At 41.2% G+C, this 23,310-nt stretch overlaps 1 protein-coding gene across 2 annotated transcripts in view; it reads right to left on the reverse strand.

Annotated features, from left to right (window-relative positions):
* fbxl17 (F-box and leucine-rich repeat protein 17) overlaps window positions 1-21,855 on the reverse strand; it is a 222,909-nt gene extending 201,054 nt beyond the window's left edge. Inside the window, exons 1-6 of one of the 2 annotated variants that reach the window (XM_084359856.1) lie at window positions 21,655-21,853; window positions 19,901-20,409; window positions 18,395-18,778; window positions 18,032-18,154; window positions 17,669-17,926; window positions 17,388-17,519 (exon numbers count right to left, since the gene is read on the reverse strand). In XM_084359856.1, the coding sequence (XP_084215982.1) occupies window positions 17,388-17,519; window positions 17,669-17,926; window positions 18,032-18,154; window positions 18,395-18,778; window positions 19,901-20,389 (1,386 nt within the window). In that variant the 5' untranslated portion in view covers window positions 20,390-20,409; window positions 21,655-21,853. Of the gene's footprint in view, window positions 1-17,387; window positions 17,520-17,668; window positions 17,927-18,031; window positions 18,155-18,394; window positions 18,779-19,900; window positions 20,410-21,654 lie in introns of both variants that reach the window. The other variant, XM_084359857.1, reaches the window with a different exon arrangement.
* Window positions 21,856-23,310: the final 1,455 nt, after the last annotated feature.

Consider the following 23,310-nt stretch of genomic DNA (forward strand, 5'->3'; position numbering starts at 1 on the left):
ACATTCAAAAGACCCCCCGAAGCATTCATTTTTTTACTTTTTAAAACACACTTTAAAGAACACATAAATGCCCGAGGCACTGCTTTTAACACAACCTGCAACCTACCCTCTTTCTTTTTATATACCCAAATTGATTCACCTGACTTAACAATCCCCTCATTTCTTTTCCTCAAGCTGCCAGACTTACAAACAGGAGTGTGAGAATAAGAAGGCCAGGATTCTCACTAAATCACCTTCCCTTGATACAACCCAGTAGGAGCTGGGTAGGAAGGTTTCTCCTGACCTCGTGCCATACAGACAGCTCCCTCTGGTCCAGTCAGGCCCTCTACAGTCAACATGAACGTCCCCTGGCACATTCCTGTGGTACCCCACATAGTGAAGGGAGACATTTGACAGTGTATATATAGGCTCTGTGTGTGTCTGTGTGAGTGTCTGTGTGAGTGTGTGTGTCTCTCCAGCCGTAGTAATCCCACGCTACTCTGGCACGGCTCCAGCAGACATGGGAACACCACAATGGATTACTCATGGAAGAGAGGGATTTACAGAGGAAGAGAAAGAGATCAATGGAGGAAGGTACAGTAGGAAGGGAGACAGAGTGAAGAGTCTCCTGAATACCATTAGTCTGTATCTGCATAGACACAGTCAAAGAGGGCTAAATCAGTTTAAGATTTCTATCAATACACTCCAGATAAAGCACAGGAGAAATAGAGGGGGAAACTGTGAAGCCACTGGCATAAGTTGCAGAATATAAGGGAATAAAACATACTGAAAAACACAGCTGTGACTAGTTATGAGTAGGAATAATTATTAAAAAATATGAAGCTCATAACAGTGGTGTAACATTTCAAGCTGAAATCGAGTTCTACCTGAAAAAAATACTATCTTTTGTCATCTTACATATCAAAAATAAACAATTTTGATTGGAAGAGAAGAGTTTTGTATAGCTCACCCGTCCCCCTAGGTTTATTGCTTTAGCTCCTCTTGTGCTGCCTATATGCAGGGCAATAAGTTTGTGAGCCCAGGCTGCGACAATGTTCCTTTTTCAAGTTAAAGCTAAACGAACATAAAAACACATGACATAGTACTTTTTGTTTTATATCACTGACTACTATACATTTTTTTAGTTTATGGCAGATATATCGGTATCTGTGTGTATGTTGGCCTTTAAGTAACAACAAATTAGGGCTGCATATCATATTGCGATTATTTTGGCAGATATATAGATGGCAAAATGATCCACAATTGTTATTTTCACTGAAAAACGATTAAAATCATGATGAGCTCTAGAGGCCAATACATCTCTGCAGCACTACAGTTCTTCATTCAAATGCTGTTTTGTCATGTATTTGACTTCAATTTGATTATATTTCAATTAATTGTGCAGTCCAACATAAATTATAATAGAGATATGCCAAATACATATTTGAGCTAGCTTCTACTGTCACCATTACAGTTTGTCCACCTGGGAACAGAGGCTTTATTTTTCAACAGGAATCAGTGTCTAGCTTAACATGTAACATGATTCTTTAACACCTCTTTAATACCAATATTTTTTAAATATCTAAAGAAGAAATGTGACAATTGAGAAACTGTGCTCATGTTTTTCAAAATACATAGAAAGAACATATCGAGCTGTGACCATGACAGTCCAGTACATACGTAGACAACCCTGATCCCAAAAAAGTTGTAAAATGCAAACAAAAACAGAATTCAATCACTTGTGAACAACTGAGCCTTTCGAGGATTCCCCCTTTCACACCCAATCATGATGCTTTCACCTGTTGCCAGTTCACCCGTTAACCTGTCGAGTGCTCCAAACAGATGTCTTTTGAGCATTCAGAAAATGTTCCAGTCTTTCGCTGCCCCTGTCCCAAACGTGTCGTTGCATCAAATTCAGAATACGCATATATTTACAAAAATCTGATGAGGTAAAACATGAAATATACTTTCCTTGTACTGTTTTCAATTGAGTACGTGTCAAAAAGGATTTTCAATTATCACGTTCTGTTTCACACAACGCCCCAACTTCTTTGGAAGCAGGTTGTGTGTACACAGCGAAGGTTTGAGCAGAAATGGCACTGTAAACTGATCACAGATTGAGGCTTCAAATTGGATCAGGTGTGCCAGAACAAGGCTGGTGCAAAAAAAAACGTGATATCTTGGGTTTTCGTAACAAGTGTGCCGAAGCCAACAGCTTTAATAATGTGAGACAAGAAAACACACGCAAAGCAAAACCAAGACTCGTGGGTTAGCTAGCTTGCTCTGCCACTCACACACACACACACACACACACACACACACGGAGTACATCACCCTCCCACCAGGCTCAGCTGCTCCTCTACCTCCCACCACACTGACCTTCACCTGTCACACAGGCTTCATATTTACAGCCACTACAGCCCATCTGCCCACGCTCAGCCCTGACTGTCAATCAGCAGCAGGCCGCCTCCCCCTCTGCCAATCCATCAACAGGCCTGAAGCACTGGGCCGGCACAAACACTGACATCAACAACAAGTGATCTGGCGCTTAATGGCTCGATGCCACTTTGTGCCAAACTGATACGAATTCAAAGTTTGGGTATTGATCAGTAGTTTGATTCTAATTATCTTGTATGTATCTTCACTCACTGCATATCAGCCTTGGCCAAATGTTTCATAACATGCAGCAAAGAGTGTCTTTTTTTTCTTTAATTGTAAGGGAAGGACACATGTGAAAATTGAGCTCTCAACAGTTCTTTGCTTTCCAACCAGCTGTATCTAATGGGATGCTGTGGCTGCCGGTTGTATGCAATCACTTCTTATTAGTCATATTTTTTGTCCTGTGCAGGTATAGGAAGGTCAGCAGCAAATTCATTTTGTGCAAACACACACATGTGAACACACCTATGTTTCCAGTAATGGCTCATATTTTCATCCCTTCGCCGCTGTCTAGAAAAGTGGGGCAAATGCTCCAGGTAGTACAGCATGCTAAGAGCTTTCACACACACACTCAGACACTCACACACATCCTCCCCTGCAGGTAGCAGTGCCTGGGTAGGGGGCCACTGGATTCAGCCCCCTGCATCTCAATGACAACCACACATCCACAGGGATTTATCTAAATGCAAATCAGCTGCCTTCACTCAACAACACACACATAATTTACTTTACATGCCCCAAAATACACGATGCAGCCGGGTACAGACAGCCACTCAGGCAGCCTGGGCGGCCCCTTCGGCTCTGCCTTTTCCCTTTTATCTGTGCTCTCTGGAGCGTGCTCATTTTCACCAGATTCACTATTAATTGAGAGCTAATTTAGTTAATCCAAATTCACACTGGAGGTAGATCGGACAGGGAGAAGAGGCAAGAGGGAGAGAGGAAGGGAGGAAGATTCAGGAGCAGGATTTGGAGTGGCAGGTGACAATAAAATCTGCTGCTCTTGTCAGTCCCACTCTCAAAGGAAAGAATCGGCTTGAATGGCCAGAAAGAAAGAGAGGAGAGAAAGATAAGGGCAAAACAAGGTAGACATTGAGGTTTCATTTGTTAACAAGTAGACTTAAAAGACAAAGAGACTTATCTGGCAACCCAAAACCAGCCACTTAAAGTCGTCCCAAACAGCTAAAGACAAATTATGTTTTCATTGCAGCAGCAACAATGTCAATCGAACTTCTGTTCACCTCAATGACCTGTGCTATCCTTCCTAGTGATAAAGTTGACCCAGAGCAATGTGTAGGGTGTCCATGAAGCTGCTAGGACCTGCAACCCGTGATGTAAACCATGCTGTAAAGTGATCTATGCTTCAAAGGTTATCCGGGGTCTCGGCGATGGGGAAACAACCTCCTTGATGCTGCCTGATGCTTTCTCCACTTCTACATAGCTGTTAATTGGCCCAGCTAAGTGCACCATTAATCGATTGCTTGTCTCTATGCTATATCTCATAACGGTGTTGCACTCTGGCAACGCCAGGCGAAGAAATGTGAGGTTCAGGAAGTCACACTTTTCCTCTGGTGAAATACTGGTGCTGGAGTGAGAGGAAGCAGAGAGTACTGGCTGCTTCTCAAAGACAGGAGTGGGTGTTGGGCTGATGGCAACTGAGAGGAGGAAAAAACTGCTGCAGAGTTTAACATCATTGAAGTTAATTTTATTAACACTCTGGACAAGTGGAAGCGACACACATTTGTAATTTGCTTGAACCAACAAGTCAAAAGTCACAACTCGATCAGTCAAAGAAACACAGACTTTGAATCTGAATGTTAACATATGGTCTCTTCACAACTGTGTGCATCAGAAATGCTTACATTAAAATATTAATGAATATTAATGATTCAAATATGAGTAAACACAAAACACACGCTCTTCTGAACTTATTGGCTTTGAACAGACGAGTGAGGAAAATTTGAAGTGAAAGAAAATAAATGTTAAAGCCGGACATGAGCAGAAAGCGGAAGAAAGTAAATCTCCTTAGTGCAACAAAACATGACAAGTGATGAAGACACAACTTTTGTCAGACAACAGACACGTACATGTAGAAATAAAGGGGATTTCTTGCATTTAACAGTCTATAATGTGCAGATCAGGTACTGAATGAACAGATGGCAGGCATGCTGCTCACCTGACAGCTATTTAAAATCAATTTAGCCGTTTAGCTGACTGGTGAACCTCAATCCAAGCTAGTGATGTTGTGTACATCATGTGCACAAACAAACACAAACACACGGTTCTATAGGTGTGATAATGACAAGCAGAAATGAAAATGTGTATATTAAAATAACCAAGCAAAGTTTGAGATGTAGATGGATATATTTTTATTTTTAAATGCCACATGTTCTTCAGGATTTTTTATAAAAAAATTTTTTTGGTCATTTATATAATAAAAATACATTTACCATGTATTTGCTAGTTACAGCTTCACAAATGTTATAATTTGCTTCTTTTGCTCCCTGTCATAAATCATAAAACACATTACATTGCTTTTTTTTTTATCTGTTGGTCATAATTAGCAAGAAATTGCAAAAAATATACTGGACATTTATTAATGACATTTTTAAAAGTAAATAATTAATTGATTGATCGATAAAGTACATCAAAAATGTAAAAAATGTAAAGTTCTGAACTGATTAAAAAATGGAAAACCACCAGTCAATAATGAACTTAAACCATGTATTCAACTGCCAGGATTTATTTCAAATCTAACAAAGAAGTAGAAACCTGAAGCTTATGAAACCCACCACCAGTTTTAATATACTTCAGTAGTATAAAGTTCAGAAAAACAACCTTATGCTGTGCTGAACACTTTCAGAGAACAGAAAAGCCGTTACTGACTCCCAGTCCGACCAACTCCCTTTGCAAGTTCCTGAGCAGAGCAAATGAGCGAACCCACCACAGAAGAAGAAAGGTAAAAACCTAGTCTCACCGACCTTAAATTTGTACTCAAAATAAAACTCTTCCCGGAGCGAACCAGAAGCGTATTAACAAGCAGCTCTCTCCGTCTGTGTGCTGTAGGCAGCAACGACTGTAGCAGCCTGAGAAGGAAACAAACAAATCACATCCGCTCTCCTGTGACTTCTCTGAGAAAGTCAGTCAAGTTATTTCTAGATTTGCAGATACAGACCACAATTAGGGCAGTACTATAAAAACTACTGTAACAAGTGAAATCCTATGTGAAAATACATAGTGGAGTCAAATTTGAACATGCTTTGTGCTGATTTCACACTGGATATAAGCAAAATAAAGTATCTTAATCATTCTCAAAAAATAAAATACAAAATTGTTTCACAAAATATAAACTTTGTCAGACTTTAAAAGTGACAGCAGTAGTATTTCAACCGCTGTTCATATACAACTGGATGCCCCTCTCCTCACCCTCCCCTACAGTGGCTGCAAAAAATGCAAAAGGTGGAAAAAGCCCTCTCAAGAGCTAGTGTTTGGTTTGTTTGGGCTACCGTAAAAACACGGCAGACTCCATGGAAGAGGACAAGGGACATATATTAAGAACTGGATACAGCGTCAGAGAAGGAGAAATGAAATGAAAGGAAAGGAAAGGAAAGGAAAGGAAAGGAAAGCTGCTCAGTGGCGCATGAAGCCATAAAACTTTGTCCCCAAGGTAGAAAATTATCCAGGTCTTCCACACTGTGGGACCCATGGAGCGTGCACACTATAGAGCTGAGCGGTCTAACTTCCTGTTTAGCCTCTGGCTAACTTGAATGGGGATGAAATGATTTAAAAGTGCCATTCTTATTAACTTTCCAAATGTTATTAGACTGAATGGTTCAAATCCTAATAGTGTTAGGAGTCATTTTGCCAGGGTTGTGACCCTTAAATGATGTTTCCACTGTTTTACAGCAACTTCTTTCACAATGAAAGCTGATGGGAGTCTTTTTGGGCCCCAATGCGTCACGTTGCTTCAAAGCCTGAAGCAATGTGATGCTAGTCGTGGGAGCTCGAAGAGGACCCACTCCCTCTGTAGATATAAAATCCTCATTCTAAGGTAATGAAAACGCTATTCTTAGTTTCTGATGCTTATACGCTAATAATTACAGAATTATGAACATTACATTACATTTCTGCCAATACACCCCCCTATCCTATATCCTACGCACTCAACATTTACATAACAAGTTAGTTTTTAAAATGTGATATACATAGGTGGCATGAATAAACATTGAACCAAGTCAATGGACAAAACCAAAATATCATACTCAATCAGCAACTATAAAACTCTATATGTAATATATTACAGTGAAAAGTCTTATGTACAGAAAAACTGCCTTAAACCAAATGAGCTTCACTCCAATGCCATTCAGCTCGCTCCGAACAAAAATGTGAAATATTTCTACTTCTATGAAGGACAACAGCAACAGTGGAGCAGCCTGAATGCAGCCTGTCAGTCTATGGAACACAGAGGATTGTCTGACGCCCCGGCCTGCTACAATAAAGGCCCTGACCCTCCAGAAATAGCTTGGCAGGCCTCTTAGAAACCCACTTTTTTAAGAGGAAAAAAGGGCCTCGAACAACCCCGGAGCTTTTCAGGCAGCACGCTAGGTCGTCCTTGAAAAGACGGACAAGCTGCAGCGAGACAGAGGCTAACAAAGAAACAACAAAATATGACGGAGGGATGCACTTTAGAGCCGGCAAATAGAGACAGAACAGGGGATGGACAGGGATAAAAATATCACAAAGACAAGTGACAGACCAATAGAGGGACAAACACATGTACTTTGCGAAACAAGAGCGCGAGAGCTGCAGACAAGAACGGAGAGAGACACACAAACTGTACAGGTGAGGGAATCCCGATTATAGCTTGACCTCGTTAACCCCAGAGGCTCGTTAGAGTCTCGTTACAGCCGCATTCTCCAGGCCCATCCTCTGTCACACCTTCATTAAGCCCATCGACCCACTGTGCTTATTAAACACATTCATTACCCCGAGTATTGAACCGCTGCTGCCATCGCCGGCCCCAAATGCATCACGGGAGGGGGGGAGGCAGACGGGTGATGTCTGTTGGAGGGTGAGATAGTAGATTTGGGGGGGGAAATGTTGCGGAGGGGGTGGGGTACAACATCTAGAGACATTCATACAGATGCACACCTTACTGCCTCATATCAATCATCGCTAATGAAGTCAGCGATTAGAGGTGCTTGGCCTCTCAATCACAAGGGGACGGAGACAACGGGAGGAAAATGTGACAGAGGGTGAGGAAGAAATTGAGAGGGAGGATATGGCTTGTTTGAGGGAGGAGGAGAGTGATGGGGTGAGTAGCGGGACCATAAGCGTGAAAAGGGGATAACATAAGAGTTTAAAATAAGATGAAAAAGGGGGCAGGTAGACTTTCTCCCTCAGCCGTCTCCTCTTCTGTTTTACAGTTCTGTCTCCTCTCCGCAGCACAAGACAGAAGTGATTCCCCGAGGAGAGCTATTCATCACGATACATACAGACTCGTCCACCGAGCTAAAGGCCTCCGTCCTGGCTTCGGGCTCCTGCTTTAAATGATGACATCATTTCTGCCCATCTCAAACAAAAGGAAAACTCATCATCGGAGAGAGGGAGAGGGAGAGGAAGGGAAAGAGCGCAAAGAGATTAAGAAGAGTAAAGGCGTGAGCGAGGTGTCGGAAAGGGCCATGAATCATCGTGACATCCCTGGCTGGGTGTCAGGAGCTGCTGCTGTCTGGAGCTGGATAAACAGAGGGCCTCTAAAGCAATGCTCTTTAGACACTGGCCAGGTCAGAGCCCGGCACTTGCCCTCAGGAGAGTTCAAACGGCTGCCAAATTCTTTTCACCTAAATTAATCGTCAAAAGTTTGTGGTTGTTATGTTGCCAAAACCCTTTCCAACTTGCTGCTGGCGAGCAGAGGTGGACCATTCACCAAAATATCAAGTTCAAGAGTTTTACTCTTGATGAAAGTAGAATCAATGGTTTTAGAGTAAAGGTCACAAAAAGCCAGACTGAAGACAACAGAAGAACAAACACTCTACAGCCAAAAGCTCTAGGGCTGCAATTAATCACTATTTTCATTATTTGTGAATCGACTGGTCTAGAAAACATTTAAAAAATGTCCATCACCACATTCTAGCACACAGAGTGATGTCTATAATTTCTCACTTTCCCCGACCAACAGCCCAAAACTCAGCCAAAAATATTAAATTTACTATAACACAAGGCTGAATAAAGCAGGTTTCCGGTTCAAGTCCTTTTATCAGGGAATGTTTCACTGTCTTGGCCAGATGGGAGAAACTGCGGTCAAATATTAACCGTGTTTATTGAGCGGAGAAACATTCATGGAGACTGCTGATGCTGCGGATCACCAACCTAAAGGATCGGTATCCGACAACCTGAGAGTGAGACTCAACAATCTACCATCTTTCTCCAGAATTCTTACTTCGCCTTTAATTAAAATCTGAATTTAATTAAAGGCAAATTAAATCTGAATTTAATCAAAGGCAGTTATTTTCAATGGACATAATTAGCACTGAGATTTAAAAAAGGTCCAATTTGTAAGAAAGTACATTTTTGAGTCTGATTCCCAACTTTCTGGTCGGCTGCCATTCCAAACTGTCAGTATTTGACGAGTTGGGAATGAGACTCTAAAATTAACAGATTTTCCTGATATAAAAGGGTAATAACCAGTCCCTGACAACCCCGGTTCTACTAAAATTAATGATTATTTTAATGACCTACCCATCTTACAATTGTTTTCTCGACTAATTGATGATGATGAAATGCTGAATATCCTAGAGCACACGGTTGCAACAACATGAAATGTTGTCAAAAATATTTAATTTACTATGACGAAAGCAGCTATTTCTAACATCTGAGGACCACCATTTGGCATTTTTGTGTGGAAAAACAACAAATGATTAACTGATTACCAAAAGTCCAGTTTGTGAAGTATCCAAAAACTTGTGAAAAATAAACAGATTTTCCTGAAGCTCGAGGTGACGTTTTTCAAATTGCTTGTTTTATGTGCTTCATCTGACAAACAGTCCAAAAAAATGTTATGTTCAGTTTTTGAGGAACCTAGACCAATAGATGTTTGGATTTTTGGCTGAAAAATGACTAGTTATTAATCAACTTTTGTCAATTGACTAATGAATTACTAAAATCACCTCAGCTCTACTGAGCTCCCTCACAACACCCGCTGAAACTTCACCCAACGTGAGTACTCCTCTATTCATATATACAACAGTGTCAGCTTATAAAATCTAACAACAGGGAGGTATTAGGCAGACAGCAGGATACACTTTTTTATGCTCAGCCACCCAGTAATACATGTTTCAAGTGGGGAAAAAAAAATTAACTGTGGGTTTCATCTCAGCTTTACCCCCCAACCGTCTCAGGCTGCAGTCCCTCCGTGTGCTCAGCCAGAGTAAGCAATGAACAGAAAAGGAATGGAAATGGAAGTCACAGTCACATTAACATTCTTCAGTGCGTTTCCAGGTACTCTGGTAGCTGCGGGCGAATGCTTGATAACGTCATGGAGATGAGTGCTGCTACAACATCTACAGTGCCGAGAGATTATGTATTACCACTGCAAAAGGCCATTCAGAGTTTCTGGCTACAGGTGAGGAAATGCTTATTTTCATTTCAATAGCATTCAAATTCGTACATATATTACATGCCATTCAGAAGGGACACGGAAGATGCAAACAGCCACTTTACACGTATGAGATGGAAAATATTAGAGCTGTAGTATCAACAGGTTATGAAAGCATCATTCTTGTATTAATCAAGCTGACTTTAAAGACGTTCTTCCTTTCTACAACCTTTCTAAACCACATAGACAAAGACAGTTGAGCAAAAATAAATTATTTGTTAATATCCTGCAGGTTTTACAAACAGTATGGAATATTTTATGCGCAGCCAAATTATAGGAACACATGAGTGTAGCAGCCTGTTCACTCACTGCTCACCCAGTTGTATTACTGCTCTTATCCAGTCCTACTACACCCTCTGCAGGTGAAAGGCAAGCATGTCACCTGAACTTGTAAGTATACACATTTCAGGTGCCGTTTACATTTGGCACAAGTTGCTGATATGAAGCCTGGATGCTACATTGATTTGACTTTATCTGATCTATTTGACTTTAAAAGAATAAACAAGCTGAAAGACTTAAGGGTCATTGACAGAGGCCAATCTGACACAAAGTAAACAAATCTTAAACATATAAATGATAGTTTCTTTCAATGTAAGAGCTACAAAACACCATTACATCAGGACCTACTGTAAATATACCACATTAAACTACTGCTACTACCATCTCAGTCGCCAAGACATTATGTTAGCAGTTAACATCCAAGGTTGACGTGTACCAAGCGTGGCATATCATGTTGACATTATATGTTTAATGCACCCGTCACAGCAGAACGTGGTGGCGTTATAACAAGCCAACAAGGCTGCCATCAGGGTGACCCTAGTTCAAGTCACACTGCCGGATATTTTTAAGGACACCCGGAGACATTTACAGCTGTTTTAGTGGAAACCAAAACCGGCTATTTTTCACATGCAGTTGCATCATCTTCATCCGTGATTGTGGCGACCAAAACAGGTCATTTAAAACCAAACCATGATGCTTTCCTAACCCTAACTGAGTGTTTTTTTAGCCTAAACAGGGCATGAGCACAGCTTTGGGACAAAAGGGGAATCAAACTAAACAAACAGAAAGTGGCAACATAAAGAAACATCCAGTTAAGCTTATCTGTGGTTTTGCAGAAACTTACTTTGAAGAAACATTTATTCTGCCGATTGGGTTGGCTACTACAGCTGCAATTTTTATTATGTGTTTTCAAGCTACTATCTTTCCCCCCAGGCTATAGAGGTGTTGAACAGCTCTTCTCCAAAGCCTTTACTTTACTGATCCTCTAGCACTCTCTTTGACTTTATACATGTTTTTTCTATGAATGTCAATTTTAGAGGACAGCAAACAAAGAATTGTATTGCACAGTACAACTCCGTCTGTGTGTATCTTACAAAAAAGTTTAAAATCTAACATCAGCTGGTAAAAACAACGACTACTATCCTTAAAGTCAGGGAGGAGAAATCTTCTCAGTCTCCTTCACTACTTCTCCTCGGCCAAACAAAGATTTAAGAATCTGTCACTTTTGGCATTCAGTCACTGTTTAACAACAGAGAGCCAGTTTAATTTGGCTGTCCCACTTCTCAATTATAATGTATGTCATTCACTTGACTTTGTTTTCTTCCCACAAGTTTACTAATTTTTTACATTTCAATGAGCCACTCAGGGAATCCAAGAGAGCACCCAAGGTCTTTTTCTTCTTTTTATAAGAAGTGATTTCACCCGTGTTATTGATAGAGTCGGTGGGGGGGAAGACACCTAATGTTGATGCTGAATATTTGCCCGGGGTAACTAATGTTAAAAAGAAAACATTATAGCAAGGTGAAAAATCGCTTTGGAGGCACACTTCACTGACTCACATTCCCAAAAAGTGCTTTCACTTTCTTCCTTTTTCTTTCTCTTCCCTTTAAAACTTGTTTTGTTCTCGGGCAGACGGCGGAGGGAACATATCGACGGAGTCTGTGTCTGAGTGCAGCCGGCTGTCCAAGTTAAAGTCAGTGCTCATTAATGCATCTGATTACTCTTCAGGCAAAGGCCGATCAGCAACCGCCTCAAACACACACACACACACACAGCACAGAGGAGCTTTTTGGGGACACAGATCGATACAAAGGCACTTCAAAAGAGCAATGAAGAGGAGGATATTGGAGAGAGGAATAGACTACATACTGAGAATGTAAGCAGTGGTAATGGTAAAAAATAAAAGTTTTATGGAGTGGAATTCGTGTACAGACTAATCTTGTGTCCTTATTTTGAAAAGTTAGGCACATTAAAGGCTGCAACTTATAATTATTTTCATTATTAACAAATTAACTCAATTATTATTCAAATAGCTTGTTTTGTCTGCGCAAAACAACAAAAAGTATTCACCTGACATTACAGTCGCTAATTAAAGTCCACTTACTCGCTTCTTTGATGGCCTCACAAGGATTTCATGAGCAGATAAACATTTTGCTCAGCTGATGAAGACGATGTAACATGTTCAAAAGTTCAACAGCTGACATTGAGAAGCTGGAACCAGTGGGTTTTTGTTTAAAAACTCACTTACAGGTGCCCGGTGGAGTGTCCTTGTAAACAAACAAGTGTTGTTTACATTCAGATTTATTACGAAAATACATTGCTTTTATCCTTGAGGTCGAACAAGCCTGTTGAGCACATTTCCTTCTGCAAAAACATTTGCAGCGAGAAGAATTTTTTTTTTAATATTTCACTTTAAAGACTTGTTTGACTAATATCAATGATGCGCTACCAACCATAGTACCACAGTTTCACCAACATGTTCCTTCCACATCTCCAATAACCACAACTACAAGAAAAAGTGCAATAAAGAGAATGAAAAGAACAACAACACTTTCAGAAATAAACAGTGTAGCACGAAATGTGGGGAAAGAAAGGGATGAGCAATTGGAAAAATAAAAGGAGAACAATGTGTTTTTGATTTAAGGAAAAAAAAAAGTAAAAGCAGGGGAAGTGAAGAGAGGAAATAGGGTTTAAGACTATTTATTAGGCATTCCCCCTGGCGGAACACAATGTATGTGGACAATAGACACCACCGTCTCCACAGTTTGGCACAGTAAATACCATCTTGACCTTACTAACATATGGCTACCTCCCAAATCCACAGAGAAAGACAAAGACGGAAAAAGAGAGCGAAAGACAAAAAGACGATGAGGCAATACTAAATGTCATGATGACAGAGCTTTTCCTCACTCTGACAGATAATCCAGCGCCATTAGCAGTTAAACTGACTGAATACATCACTGAAAGAAAAAAAAAACATCTGACATTTAACATCCTGAAAACTCCTGTCTATGAAGACTGGAGGGGATTGCGGAGATGTTGAAGAAAAGATGGACAACACACTGTGTGTTTGTGTGGCAGGTCATAGTGGGTCTACTTATCTCGAATTACAGTCAAATACGTGAACAAAGTTTCCAGCGGAGACTCCAGTGCAGCTGGCAGCTATTCAATTCATCCGCTCCCACGTGTGTGTCACTTCCACTGTTTTAACTGCATGTGTGTGTGTTGGTTTATGTCAGAAGGTCTATCCCATAATAACTGACAGCTATCATTATCACTTCCTTTGTCTTTGCTCTCCCTCTCATCTGGCTAATTGAATCTGCTAATGTCAATATACAATTTTTAATCTGCGATTATACTTGATTGGACTGACGGAGCCTCGATGTCCTGCCAGCAAAAACCTGACTACTGACAAGCTGGACAGGCAGCCAATCAGAGCCGGAGACGAGGCCCCCTTCTTCACTGACCGGTGGCCAAGACACACCATTCACTCTTGACAGTTCGTCTTTTCTCAGGGTTTCATGTTGTTCCACGGAGAAACACATCCCTCCCGTCCCTAACGCCTGAGAGGGAGAGCCGGGATACGTGGTGAAGCTCTGATTGTACATGCAGAGTGGTAATTACACCTAAATTGAGGGCACATGGTAATCTATGTTAGGTCATCTGCAATTCCACTTACATTTCCACATTTTGCACTAATTAAAACTGTAAATAATCAGAGCCTGTGTGTGTGAGTAAGACAGAGAGAGAGAGAGAGAGAGTGTGTGTGTGTGTGGGCAGACACAATGTCTTTGAGATCAGCCAGTGGGAGAATCTTCCCATCACATTGCGGGAAAATTAAGTGCAAACTCTTTGATTTTAACAAGACAGGAGGGCAGATAAAGTTTTGTCTCAGAGTAGAAAAGTGCTTCCCCAGCAAAAATGTTTGCAGATTGCGTTTAATTGAAAGGAACATCGGAGCAAAGTAACCGACATGGAGAGATGGGTGACAAGAGGTTTTCTCAGTTGGTCCACCGGTTGGTCTATGAAACTGACAGACTGCGGAGTTAAACTTTCAGGGCTGCCTCTCCCCCCTACGGCAAATTGAAGTGAGATGAGGAAAGGGGGAATTTGCTATTCTCTGAGCCTTTGCCCTTCGAGGTGGTGGAAGAGCACAGAATATGAATGGGGGGAGAGAAGAAAACACTTCAGAAGATGAAAACAAGCCTTGAAAGGCAACTGGTGCAATATAACCAACTCTGGCATAAATACTGGATGAACGCCAATAAAGAATGCAGGGTAGATGTCAAAAAGGAGTGGAGCGCAGAGACCCCACAGTCACCTGCTTTTCATAAAACACACACTTAGCCCAGGGTTATCTGTAGCCCCGGGCTGATTTGGCCCCGGGATAACAAGCAATGAGAGAGCAACCGTCAATTTGTCAACTGTAAACAAAATTTGGAGACACGAGTCACTGACAGAGACATCCTCAGCATTGCATTAGCAACTTCCAACTGTCATTTGTTAGAAAAAATAACTGTCGTGCCCTTCAGTGTGATAATCATGACAAGAATTAATGCGTTGTCCTTTAACTCTGCCTTTTGCAATTAAAGGAACAGCGAGAAATGTCACAATTGCACATCTTGCATCATAGGAGAACACCAAACACATCTCCACTCCACTTAAAATTTCCAAAAACCTTCCTCGACATTGCTTCATGTACCTAACAACCAAGATTTAAGAATTTGTGGTTTAATACTATATAATATACTGAAAGAAGAAACAAATCAGAGCAACATTAGCTGAATTCCTAATAATACTGTAACCATCTACAGAGCTGGATATGGTCTTAACACAGAGAAAAGACCCTCCAGCATGGAACCGAAACCACAAGAACGGCAAGAAGGAGGGAACAGAGGAAAGAAATGTATGTGGGTGAAGGAAAAAAGGCAGAGGGCGAGTGAAAGACCACACAGAAACATCCTGCAGCAATTCAATTATTCAATTTTGGAGGAGGAGAAAGAGAGGGCAGATCAGAGTGAGTGAACGGCTCATCCTCGTCTGTGATTGATTAGGAGAGACAGAGACAGGATCCTCGTACCGCAAGAACCAGCAGAGACGAGAGAGGAGAGGAGAGGAGAGGAGAGGGGAGGAGAGGAGAGGAGAGGAGAGGAGAGGAGAGGAGAGGAGGAGAGGAGAGGAGGAGAGGAGAGGAGAGGAGAGGCTTTCACCGAACTATCCCATGACTGTGCGATTTATAGCGCACTAAAAACCAAAAAGCCCATCTCAATGCCGTTTCCTGGATCAGTTCATGTAGAGAACAAAAGGTTCAGCCGACACAATGGTCCCCGAAGTGTTCCCCCAATCATTTTCATACACCTTTCAGAAAAGCTTTTTTTACACGCTGCTCCAAACCCTTTTAGTCGGCCTATAAACAGCTGACCTGGGGTGAAATGAGATCCTCAAAGTATAAATGGTTGAGTCACCTGTTAAATTCTTCATATGTTATACAGTATTTATAATTATCACACCAATGTATCCTGTGTAATTTCAGACCCACATCCACATGAGCACAAAAGCAAAATATCACCAAAGCAATCCTTAGTGTTGCATATATTTGCAACACATTTGCATATTTTTGGATCTCACAGAGCCATCATATTCAGTCAAACTCATTCTGAGACTGTACTTACAACACTTTTCCCACAAGGCAACACAATCAGAGCGAGCCTCAGGTAGTCTTTCAAGCTGTCAGAGAGAATAAATGGCCTCTGTGGAAGAATGTAAGTTTCTGGGTCGTCTTAATTTCTGGCAAACTTAATGACAATTTTGGGCCAAGCAACCAGAGCGCCCAGACATAACAATTCCCATATAGGCTGAGCCCATTTCTCTCTCCGCTCTAATGACAGGAAGCTAAAATAACCGAGACAATCTCACGTCTGAAAAATGACCGTCTGAAATTGATACTGCCGCGCTGAAATGTTATCAGCAGCAATATTAATCTCTCACCCAGTGGTAATCGCTAATTTCATATGCTATTAAGTTGATGAATGGGGTTTTAACAAACTGAGCTATTGTTAACAACTTAAAGCAGAGTAATTCATCAAGGTCATGATTACTCATGGACTGTGAAGAAATATTGGCAGGGGAAAAAAATGCAGGAGCGCTAGCGAGAAATGGAAGATCTAAATAAAAGAGGTGAGAAAGAGCGGTGCCAAATGACTATGAATTTTCTCTCTCTCTATCAGAATCCAATAATAAATTATCAATACAGGTAGAGGGGATATGTGGTTGTGGTTTGGTGGAGAAATGCACAACTCAGCAGTATTTTTTATCAAGCAGCTGCGGCCTACAAAAAGAAAGCAGCTGGGAGTGGGCTTTCAGAAAGTGGAAGACAGTGACACCTCGTGTTGGTTTAAGGTCGTCTGTCACCTTCTTCTGTATCTGCTGTTTTATGTAAAATAAATATATAATTAGCTGTAATTAAAGTGATTTAGGCATTAATCAGCAAGGCGTTAAGATGGACCACATATCTTGACGCATTTATCAGTCACAGTAGTTCAAAATAGATGCAAGTCTTTCTTGAGTTTTTGTGTGCTCACCAAAAAAACCAACAATGGCAAGGAGTTTCTTGTGACAGTCGCATACATTTGTGCACCAAAGCAGGAGTAGTGAGTAAGCTGATTCTGATTCAGAGAGGCTAAACAGAAAGAGAATAAATGAATAAATCTGTATAGTAATGTCAATGTTGTCTGGCAGACATTCAAGCTGGTGGGAGAAGGTGCATCGGGTACAGGTTCTGCCTGCAACCATGCGCGAATTCTTCGACTCCAACATTGCAGTAACCAACAGTAAGTTAGAGAAAGAGTGCTCTGACAATACTCCCACAATCCAAGAATGCTAGCAGCAGCTACACAGCTGAGAAGAGGACCCGTGGAGGGCTGACATGAGATCAAAGCACACTTGAACATTTACACATTGCCAAGAGAGACAGACTCTTAGGCTCCTGTACCGGCAGACACACTCAGGCAAGCAGAGAGACCAGATATGTGGGACTCACCAGTTTGTTCTCTTGCAAGTAAAGTCTCTGTAGTTTACGGCATCCTCTAGCCAAGGCCACCATGCCTTCATCTGTGATACTGTAGCATTGACCCAAGTGGATATCCTTTAGTTCAGTGCAGTGCTCTCCCAGCTAGAGGCAAAAGGAGGATATATTGAGCATATGTAAGATTATTACACCCGAGTCATTTTTATTGGAGTATTATTTCACATAAAAATAACAAATGAGAATAGCAAAAATCTAGACACTGGATAATAATTATTCTGGCTCTAAATGCATACCTTCTTTAGTGCCTCATCTGTTAGTTTGTCCTGGTTGCCCACGTGCACCTTCACCAGCAGAGGGCAGTGTGTAGCCAAGGCCGACAAGGACATGTCACCAAGCTGCTTGCAGCGGTATGCTGTATACTTCTGCAGGCCCGGACAGTGTGAGGCCAGGGAGGACACGCCATGGTCATGGACCCCTCTGCAATCTGAGATGTTAATCTCTGTCACGTTCTGTCTCCGGGAGGCTATTTTCACCAGAAGATCATCATTTACCTGGGGAACACAGTAGCACAAGGTGAAATATAAAATGTGAAAAATTGAAGAGACAGAAACAGTACTGTGAAAAGTTAAATAATACAACAAAAATTGCACACTTACTTGTTGGAGGCCACTGAGGTCGATTTGCTTCCAGAACTGGAAGTCCAAGCAGAGGTCCCTCCAGTACTTACACACCAGAGAGGCACACAGACAGCGCTCCTTCACTGTCAAGTGCGAGAGCACCTGAGAGGAGGGAAAGGAAGATATAATGCATGAAGACAAATCTGTTCAGCATGTTCGCTTCCAGTGTAGTACAAGCAATTCAACAACAACTTAGATGCTTTGGCTCATTTGTCAAAAAAAGATAAGAACAATCTTATTACACAGCATGTCTCCAATCAATGGTAAGCTCTGGGTTAGGATTTCTAAAAACATCAGTAAATGTGAACAAAAAGCCAGTTTAACTCTTTGATGAACTCTCACCTTAAGAAGGATGGAGGAAGGCAGGTGGTTGATACTTAAGTGATCAGCAGCAGCGTCAGAACTTCTCGCCTGGCAGTCGTCATAGTGATGCAGGCAGCAGGGGGACGAGTCTGAACTGTGGGGCAAATCCGCATGAAGACCCAACCCGCAGCAGCCATCAGCAGGGGAGGAGGAAGAGGAGGAGGCAGAGGAAGAAGAGGTGGAGGAGGAGGGAAGTGGGCAGAGGGGAAGGTGGCAGTGGCCAGTTCCAGAGTTCGAGGCAGCCTCTCCCCCACCTCCTCCCACTCCTCCATTCTCCAGCCCTCCGTCAGGGGCAGCGAAGGCGCAGCGTGGTTGCTTACAGGGGGTGCACCTCTGCACCTCTGAGCACTTCCTCTTACACACCTGCATCGAGAGACACGCACAGATCAGCCGGGTGGAGACACATTTTTTCAGACAAGTCAAGGCAGATTTGACTGTAAAGCCTTTAAATACGATCGCCCACATTACGAAACATCGAATCAAAACACTTTCTCCAACTCTGGATCCTCAATGAGAACAAAACACAAAAGGAGTAAAAATAGTGCTGCTTTGAGTGTGAAGTTTGTGACGCCTGCAATCCTGTCATTACATCTTGAGAACACAGAAACCCATAGTGTACAGTTTAGCTTTAAAAGTTGCATGCAGCATTCGGAGCACTCTGATAGACACTACATGTTGTTCCTTATAATTTGCATAACTGTAAACAGATGCCCTCTTTAATTGGCAGATTTACAGGGAAATCTGTTCTGCATTCTGTGGTACTAATTATGATGATGTGGTTATTGGGCCTGACATTTTTGAGCTATTCCTCGCAGATTCCAGTGTTCGCTTAAACAATTTCACACTGATAAATTGTTACTAAGCTTGTAGCTGATTCAAATTCATCCTGTTTGTGTTGCATATTGTTATACAAGGCTCCAAGGTGTCACTATTTTGGTCGCACATGCACCCAAAAATCTGTCAAGTGCAACTAAACATTTTCATTTATTGCACCAGTGTGCCTGAGATTTAGAGGTAAGTTTTTTTAAACAGTTGAGATTATTGCAATTTCTTGTTGTGTGTGATTTAAAAGGAAGAAAAACATGTATTGCCACCTCTTTTTCTGATTACAAACATTTAAATAATTCACTAAAACTAAAATGTGTTATTCGGTGCTCCTAAATGAAAAAGTTACGCGCACCAGTGCAACAAATAAGTCTGGAGCCAAATTATAAATACTTGTACTGCCCTCATTCAGTTGGTCAAACACATTTCAGTCGACTGATAGTTTTCTAATGATCTTTTAGGTGTAATGAACTAAAAAAAAATAATTGTCGGACATGTGTCTTAAATAGGATTTTAAGAGACCCTCCTACTTTCAAGACAATCTTATTAACCATCAGCAGCATAATTGGTAAATCAGGGATCCTTCTCTAAAGATTTGGGTCCCTGCTGTATCTTTATCAAATACAACCTTTTGGTACTGTTGGTGCAGCAGCTGCCTACCATCTCAGTATAGTCGCTGTTGCAGCCAGGCACAGGTACAGGTATGGGTACGGTCACAGACACCCCAGCGGTTCGGAACAGCGCCGGTGGTGGGATCAGTTTTGCAGGAACAGCTGATAAAAGGCTCCTCCCTTGGCCCTCCCAGACAGCCAACTCCCGTGGAGACAACAGGAACTTGGAGCAGTCCTCAGGAGATGCGAGTGTTGCGTATCGCTCAGCGAGCTTCGAGGCAGCAGCTGCTCCTATGCCGACTCCGCCAACACCAGGGACACTGATTCCGGTGATGCTGTTGTGGCGGCACCCGCTGCCGTTGACGCCGGCTTCCAAGTGGTCGCTGTCGTCGTCGAGACCGGTGCTGTTGCTGTGGACGATGAAGCAGAGCATGCAAGGCAGCTGCAGGAAACAGTTCCTCTTCTTCTTCTTCCTGTGGTGCAACTTGCGTGTCCTCTTCTTCAGGCGGTAACCATTTTTCGAGAGAAGATGGCCCATATAGATGATTCAAGGAAACTCTAGAAGAACGAGAATAAATTCATTATTGAACATATTATTCAGGAATATTTTAAGGGAGGACTGGGTATCATTGTTTATACGGAAGCTGTATTGTTGTCAACATGACATCTGTGTATGACACATCAAAACAATTAATTTTCCAGTATCTTACTTTTAAAACCTGATCTTCATCATTCAAAAAGGCACAGAATTGATAAAAGTTAAGTCAGTAAAAATCTATGAAAAGAATTCAAACAAGGCCTGAGAAAGCATTCAGTTTTTTTCAGTACTTAACAGTTTTGAGTGCTCACATTTAGGGATCAACACATTTAGGTCGGTTCAAAACCTAACCCTAACTATTACTATTACACTAACTACACTACACTACATTACATTAATTTTAATTATCTATTTAATTTAATTTAATTGAAAGGGATTTTCATACTAAAACATGCTGGGTGCCACCTTGATTTGCCTAACTCCGACAGCTAAACTTTCATTTTTGCACAAAACAAAGACTGTGGATATTTGCCTCCATCACATCAGTCATATAACAGCATAATGAAGGCAGACATGAGGAAACGTGAGAGTAAAGAGTCAAGTCAAGGACAATCAACACAGATCTATGTATAGTGAAACAGCTGGGATCACACTGTACATTAAGCTAAAAATAGGCTGTCACTCCACTCTCCTCCCCGTGTAGTACACATTACTAGACTGCACAGCCACATCCCAGCTTGCTATCACAATGAAATGCTCTTCATGTGTGCAAAAAGGCTACTACAACACAACCATGAACAACTATTAGCACACAACAAAGGAGCAGTGAGCGCTGTAGCTCAGTCGAAAAAGCATTTCACTTATTATCTGTGTTGTGAATGCATTATATATCACATGTTAAAACCATAATTGGCTACGCATGACTACAAAATAGCAGCTTTGTTATTGTCACACTGCAGTCTAGCGAGGAAACAGCAGCGCCTGATAGCCGAATGAGGAGATGTAAACAGTGAACAGGTGGTCATTTGTTTAGCATATACACACAATCACACACACAGAGCAGTCCTGACGTGATGGTTGTGTTTTACCTGACATCCCGACAGCTTAGTGCCTAATATCTGCTCCAACTTAATGAAATATTTACACCCTAATTTCAAGAAAAACACTCGGTTCTGTTGCTAACCCAGCTCAGCTCTCTGACAGGCTAGCTTGCTCCATCATAAGATGCTAAGTTAGCTGTGGAGCCAACATGAAACATCTCTCACCACTTCACACGGTGCTCCCACACACCGGACGGTGCTCGCATAATACTGCTATGCTGCACGGTCAAGAGGAGCGCTGACAGGTCCCGACAGGAGAGACACGGACGCAAGGAAAGCTGCTACTGAACTAGCGTAGTGTTTATCCAAACAGTGGCAGCTCTGGCTCTGCTGCTGCTGCTGCTGCTCTTGAGGACGACACTTCCGCACCGAGAGGGCAGCGGGACGGAAGCCGCCGAGGGCGGTTCGTAATTCGTCACACAGCGTAGAGAAGTACTCTTTGGATAATAGGTAATTGGTGATGCATTAACGTGTAAGCAGTAGTGAAATGTAACTAAGTACATTTACTTAAGTACAATTTTGAAGTACTTGAGTGTTTCAGTTTTCTGCTATGCTATACTTCCACTCCACCACTTTTGGGCAATGCTGTAAAGAGTACCTAAAAGTAATAATTGGGTAAAAGTAAAGATATTGTGTTACATTATTATTTTGGGAAAAATAGTTGAGTAACAGTCTTAAAGTATCTGATATTAAATGTACTTTCTAGCAAGAAAATAAGTATCAAAAGTACAATTAAAAGTAAAGTATACGTATATTTGCATGTAAGCATATAGGCCTACTCTATACTATAGGCTGATCGATTATCAGCCTGGCCAATTATCAGATCTGATAGTCAGCATTTTTCTCATTATTGGAATCAATGTTTTGGTTTTTTTTGTCTGATTGCCAATAAAATAAATGTACTTAAATGCACTACTTTGTCTGTGATGTGAAGTAACTAGTAACTAAAATTATCAAATACATAAGTAAAAAGTACAGTATCTGACTCCAAAAATGTAGTGTAGTAGAAGTATAAAGAAGCAGAAAATGAAAAAACTCAAGTAAAGTACAAGTACCTTGAAACTGTATTTCAGTAGAGTACAGTACTTGAGTAGATCTACATTCCATTATTGCATTTTGAAGGAAAACATTGTACTTTTTACTCCACTCCATGTATTTGATAACCTCTGTTACTTGTTACTACATGCTGCAGAGCCATTTTCAGATGTATTTATTTTATTTACAATCAGATACAAGACAAACACTGATTCTGATCAGGAAAATCAGAAAAATGCTGAATATCAAATATGATAACCTGTCAATCCATAGTATACAGTATATACACATGTAAATATATGTATAAGTTACTGTTACTTGTACTTTTGATACTTAAATTCATTCATCGGATGCTTTAAGGCTTTTACTCAATTGCTATTTGTTTGGGTAACTTTTACAAAAGTAATATTTTCACTTTAGTTTTTTCTATCTGTCTTTTGTCTGCTCCCCAAAATTGTGCAATTCTAATTAGTTGCAGCAGCTACGTTTAATGGTTTATTACTTAAACCAGGTGTAATAGCTATCCATGTGCAACTCAGACTGATTATTTCTCAGCATCCATGCACAAATCTCAGAAGAAAGCATTTTTTCTTTTGTATAATTATTACATAACCACATCCAGCTGTTATTGCTGTAGATGTGGACTGATGTCAGTTTCCCTTCTGCACTGAATGAAACAATAAAGAGCAGCATTATTAGGCTATTACTATTATAGGCCTAATAAAATAAAAGAAGCCTTTCTTCTCTCTCTGCTCTCTCTCTCTCTCTCCTTCATACACACACGCT

Source organism: Pagrus pagrus, assembly GCF_965226575.1.
Source record: "Pagrus pagrus genome assembly, chromosome: 8".
In the NCBI taxonomy this organism is placed as follows: domain Eukaryota; kingdom Metazoa; phylum Chordata; class Actinopteri; order Spariformes; family Sparidae; genus Pagrus; species Pagrus pagrus.